The sequence below is a fragment of the Phytophthora parasitica genome (assembly GCF_000247585.1).
Source record: "Phytophthora parasitica INRA-310 unplaced genomic scaffold supercont2.4, whole genome shotgun sequence".
Taxonomy (NCBI): Eukaryota; Oomycota; class Peronosporomycetes; order Peronosporales; family Peronosporaceae; genus Phytophthora; species Phytophthora nicotianae.
In genome coordinates, this window is record NW_008648990.1 from 1,713,373 (window position 1) to 1,719,095 (window position 5,723).

At 45.6% G+C, this 5,723-nt stretch overlaps 2 protein-coding genes across 2 annotated transcripts; both read right to left on the reverse strand.

Moving 5' to 3' along the window:
* Positions 1–972: 972 nt before the first annotated feature.
* Positions 973–2,028, reverse strand: PPTG_03481 (hypothetical protein; the record flags this gene model as incomplete). Its single annotated transcript, XM_008896155.1, has 1 exon — positions 973–2,028. One exon carries the CDS (start codon positions 2,026–2,028, stop codon positions 973–975), a length of 1,056 nt encoding a protein of 351 aa, XP_008894403.1.
* A 3,330-nt stretch (positions 2,029–5,358) lies between these two features.
* On the reverse strand, positions 5,359–5,697 carry PPTG_03482 (hypothetical protein; the record flags this gene model as incomplete). Its single annotated transcript, XM_008896156.1, has 1 exon — positions 5,359–5,697. The coding sequence occupies one exon, from the start codon at positions 5,695–5,697 to the stop codon at positions 5,359–5,361; it is 339 nt and encodes a 112-aa protein (XP_008894404.1).
* Positions 5,698–5,723: the final 26 nt, after the last annotated feature.

Below are 5,723 nucleotides of genomic sequence, written 5' to 3' on the forward strand. Positions count from 1 at the left end.
GTTTCAGTCACTGACGAGGGAAGCTCAGTGGTACCCAAAGCACCAAGCATTTATGCAAAATACAGAGGGGTGTTTGCGTGTGCGCCGACCATTCTTGTAAAACCCAGAGAGTCAATCAATTTTTTATTTAGCCCTAATTATTTGGGGTAACATTCACTGGGTTATGGGGTTATGAATGTTGCTCCTGGCTGACACAAGCAACATTCACCTGGGTAATTCTAAGTGTCTAGAGGAAATTTAGCATAGGAAGTAATTATAACAACCTTTGTATGGTGTAGCAATTACATCTCTAGACAGTCCACCAAAATTCAAAGGGAATAGCACCACTTTGGCTTAATAAATCCATGTGACTTGCTGATATCACAGGCATATCGAGTCATACTGTAAAACGCCGACACAAAGAGAGTACAAACCTTTTTTCTTAGTATTAGATGTAAAGAAAGAGAGTTTTAGGCAGATTCGCACATCTGCTAAAACTCTGGATATAAAACCAGAGAATGGATGAGTATCATGACTCCTTCAACTTTCACGCTAGTCAGTTGAGAATATGGATCGAGATGGCATTCGGACTTCTAACGACGAAGTGGAGAGTTTTCAGTTTCCAATAGAGCGTAACTTAGTCAACGCCACGAAGGCAATTTACACCGCTAAGGTGCTTCACAACTACGTTATCAACAAGCGCATGACCACCCTCAACGACTATTGCATATTTGATGAGACTATCCGGCCGCTTCGGATACCAAGCCGAACTCGAAAGTTCAATGATGTTGCCAATCTGATGTGTAACATGTCGAGTGGTCTTCGAGTTGATGAAGGCGCAGCAATATGAGGGACTTCATTGTGGAAACACTTCAAGCTAATCAATCCGTTAGACCCCAGTATAACAAAAGTCGCAACGCTGAGTAGTTCGTATACATGTACTGGATCGATTAGTCTTTTAACAGCTCCTTCGTGTTTTGCTCGAACGTACATCTACTCGGCCGACTGGTCTTTTAACAATGCTTTCTTCTTAGCACGAACATGTTCAATATCAACGTTGGCTTCTTGAAGATCATATTTTGTGTAGCTGCCGTCAGGTACGTTCATAATTCGCTCTCGTAGTGAAAGCAGAGAGCTCAACGTGGAGACAAGCTGAGTAAAGCGGCAGTCTATCTCTAATGCCTCAGTAGAGTTATTGCTACTCCGGATCGTCTCCAAAATTTCTGACACGATATCATCTTTGCTAGGGCTGGACCTGGATCGGGTGCACTTCCTCTTGGACTCTCTCAAACTCTCGCTTTCGCTGTCACTGCTTGTATCCATGGTTTGCATCCGGGCGCGTTTAGGAAGCTTGCCTTCTGCAGTCACCAATACGCCAGTCTTGATGTTTAGCCACTCCTGCATGTACAGAACGTCGACCTTCCCGGAACAAAAAGAGAAAAAATCGTTGTCCTGTGTACCTGACACGCGGGAGTTGGCTAGAGCAGTATTGTATCGACTACTGACGTCCTTCCACATATCGCGAAGTTTTGCTGCGTCATGAGGTACAGCAATGGCTGGGTTGCACTTGGCAAACAAGGCGAGCGTCGAGTTGAGTTTGCCGAATTCAGCTTGATCGCTAAGATAGGCGTCATGAATGTACGTCCAAAACGAGGAGCTGGCATGGGTTTGGTTAGAATCCAGCTCTGCACGAGTTGGTTTGCCGTCAATTTCATGCACTCGGTCCGCAAAAGTCTCAGAAAACATGACGTTCAGAAGGCGTATCATACAGTGGCGAGTACGTCGTTTGATTCCAGCGGCACCTAGTATCTTCGACGGACCGTCTTCAACTCCAAGTCTCTGCTTTTCAGTGAATACACGCTTTTGCCGCATGAGTAGCCCTACGTACCCAATCTTGTGGTCATTACAGTCAATTCCCTTCTTAGCAATGCGAAGCTGCCGCAAGTAGCACTCAGTCCGCAACTGCTTGGCGCCAAACGTCGTTAATTTTGCTTCAGCATCCTCAGAAGTAACAGTCGCGTCGAAAAGGATATCGGCGATGCTGGGCATGGCCTGTTGAGTTGCAGCGCTGGATGACATATTAGACAGTGTACGCTGGCGAGCTGAGGCAGTTGTGTTCTTGAGTAGAAAAGATGGAGTGAACACGATAGTGTCGTGCAAATATACTATTCTATCCCGTTGCAATCTCTACCTCTGACGTGGCTCACCCCCAGCGTGGTGTGTATTCCCTCCGTCCACGGCCACCACCCCTAATTTTCGGCGGTGGACGTGGATCTGATTCCGTTTTGATGGCTCCATCCGGTGTCCACCAACATGTGCATCCCCTGGGATTCTATTGGGCCACTAGAGCCAAATCCACCATTTTTCACTCGCTAATAACGGCCCTAAGACGTACCCCGATGTGATAGGTGACGAGCTTTGCTCTACTAGCGTTCGGCGCTTTTAGAGCTTTTTGTCGACCTAATGGCTGGATGACGGCGCCCCTTTAGGCCAAGCAAGTAAGACGGCTTACATACTAGCACCAACTCCGTCATTAGGCTGTTCCAACCAGTCTAATCGCTCGTACTATTCCGAATGAAGGTACAACTAGTTTTTACCGACACTAGGTGTGACTATTTCTTACGTATCGTGTTTCTTGGTCTACAGGCACGAATAAATCTAGTGTGAGAACATTTCAAGGAGGGTGACCTAGATTCGGCGCCGATCACCGCAGTGATAATTAATGACTGGTGATATGCAATTATTCTGACTTGCGCTGTGTAATGTATATGGGTTTAGAGCGCGGTGCTCGATAAAATCGAGATTATTATCGTATCGCAGAACAGAACTATTGCTGAACTGGTTTGTGTGCATTAGATAACATGCATAATATTTTGTATGGTAATATTATCATTGGGTTTTGAGCAGCAATTTTTAAAATCCATCAATGCTTCTATGGCCTCGGTCTGTATCAGCCTTTGCGATGGCTGCCTTGGTGGATAGACCGCCTTTCTCCAGACTATGATGACGTATAATCGCCTGGAGAAAAAGTTTGATTCTTTTGTTTACAATCTCCATTTGGTTGCATACGTTTTCTCTGGATGTTTAACAGAAGGCGAGTAAGCTAATCCTTAATGTGAATCAATCCACAGCTCACTAATGGAGGGTACACCACGGCTCATTGAGTATTGTGGTGCTGGTTGAAATGTTTATTGCTGAATATTGCTGGAGGGTACTGTATTTTCTGGAATTGTGCTGGCAGTGCGAGGATTAGCAGGTGATCGTGCTTGTGCTATAGAACTATCGCTGGCAGGCAGGGATCAAGCGGAAGGCCATTTGACCATGGAGGAAAGCTAAAAACTGGTTGTTCGACTCGTTAATGAGCTGGACTATTCCTGATGACGCATCGATTACTGCTGGGCCCTTCGTGTGGATTTGTTGGGAGAGTAGAGGCATAGCAACTTGAAGTTGCATCTCCCCGGGGTGTTAAGATGTCTTCGCTCTAGCCAAAGCTTGTGTGCGATACTGTTGGAATTGATCCCCGTACATAGCATGATTTTGGATCCTAGGTGACAATTGCTCAAAATGAAGGCATAATCTTGGATGAGGACAACACGAAAGCACTCCATCATTTCAATAAAGCCTCGAGCTGCCAAATTTCTCTCCCTTGTTCAATCTAAATTCTCCTTCTTGTATGTGACGAGATCAGGTAAAATTCGGGTTTGCATGCAATCTGATCGATCTAATATGGATCGTTCCAAATAATACAATGGGGAAAGTGGAGGGGGGGGGGGTTCCAGACATCGCATGAATGGCTTCCCAAATGAGCGGAGCAGAGTAGACCGCTTCTACAGTGACCATGGCCTACCTCCCATGGCGACGAGTTTGGGAGACATCCAAATCGGCGCTCTGAAGCTGTCGAATGCCCTGTTGGCTATTGGTTGTGCTCTTTTTTTTAATGTTAACCCTTTCGCGATAAAAGGAAGCAAAATGCCCCCTTTTCCTGGTTTTCAACTAAGTACGACGATGTATCCATGTTAAAGGAGGCAAAATGCCTCCTTTTATAATTAAGTACGTTTACAACAGGTCGTTATGGGCATAGCGAACCCAAGCAAATCACACTTTGAAGATTTGAAGGTGGTCCATCACTCGCCTTTAAGGAGGCAAAATGCCTCCTTTTGATACCGACTATCCTAGGTTTGTATACTATAGTTTACTGAAGTGGCTCGCGAAAGGGTTAATCCAAGTCGTTTGGACTTGTGTGTTTCGTAGGAAATCGACTTCAATCGATCGCGCCCATGCAAAAATTTGATATAATACCAGTCTTTAAATTGCCGGAAAATGGGAAAAGGTCCCAAGTTCATGTGGTACCGCTTGAACAAATAAGAAGCAACAACACCAAACGGGCATAAGTGCACGTCTTTTTTACGACTGTAACCGACGTGTTGAAGCTTCCCAAAAGTGCTTTTCCGTGTTTATCAGGAAGGCGAGGGCGGTACAAGGTTGAAACCCTTCCCCCATCAAGAACCTGGGAAAACATATCTGCTAGTTCTAGATCGCGAATATTTTTTCCAGGTAATAAACCGTAGTGCGAAAGTAAAAAGGCAGTTCGCCCTCTGATGGCATTCAAAAGGAAAAAAATGTATCGCAAATATGACGGAATTGAGCCTCAGAGTGATAGCCGTCCTGCAATAATCGAATGCCGTGATGATAATAGTTCTTTTTTCTTGTTTCAGTGGTTTAAAATTGTACATACTTTATAAGCGGTTTCACTTGTACAGACCGAGGAAGGGGATTCGAGTTAACTCCAAGAGCGACTTGTTGGTTGTAGAGATCGAAGAGAGCGTTGACATATCCACATACCGTAGGCCCTCCAATCACAGTGCCTTCTTCTTTTTAACTCTCTATCGTTCTGAGAAGAAGAGATGTAACCTGCCGTTTGAGACTGTGGTTCTGTCGAAAGTGTTTCTGACTGCACTACTCCTTAAACTCTGTCTGGTAGCCTTCGTATTTTCGTTTCGTGTAGGTTGAGCGAGCGTTCAAGCTAGTTTGTAGTGTAGCAAGCTCACTCTCTTCGATTTGCATGGGGACGGAACTGTCACTTAGTGGGCCTTCGAATGTTGTAAATGAGCTGGCAGCCGCATTCGAGCCTATCGATAGTCCTGAGTTCCTCCCATTGTTTTCCACACGGCACGTTCATAGTAACGTATAATACCGAATAGTACTCGGCGTTCTATTGTTGTATAACACCGTCCGAAGCCAAGTGCGGTGTTATATTTGATGGGCGTTTTATTAGGACCGAGGTTTATTTGATTTGCTCACAAACAGTAGAAATCGGATATGAACCATCAATGCCAGCAGATGTATTCAGTTGTTACGAGCTAAAGATACTTGAATCTTCTACTCATCGATCACAATCTCGTCGAGAGTGTCACACAACTCATCAAAAGTGCTGTTAGTGTCGTCCTCGATACTGGAGGCAGAGCTCGCATCGCTGCGGCTGCCCCAGGCAGCATTGAACTGCGAGCCGTACACGTCGTGGTTACTGATAAACCAGTCGCTCGAGTCTTCAAAGAAGCCACACTTACCCACACTCCGCTGCACGACACTGTCCGGAACCTGACGCCAAGCTGTGGTCACCCACGACACGACCACTTCTATCGATGGAGGGCGAGGATTTCCACCACGAGTGTAAGTCACCTGGTCTGAGCGCTTCCACGCATCGATGAGCACGGACATCTTGTCTTTGAAAGACTTGAATATGC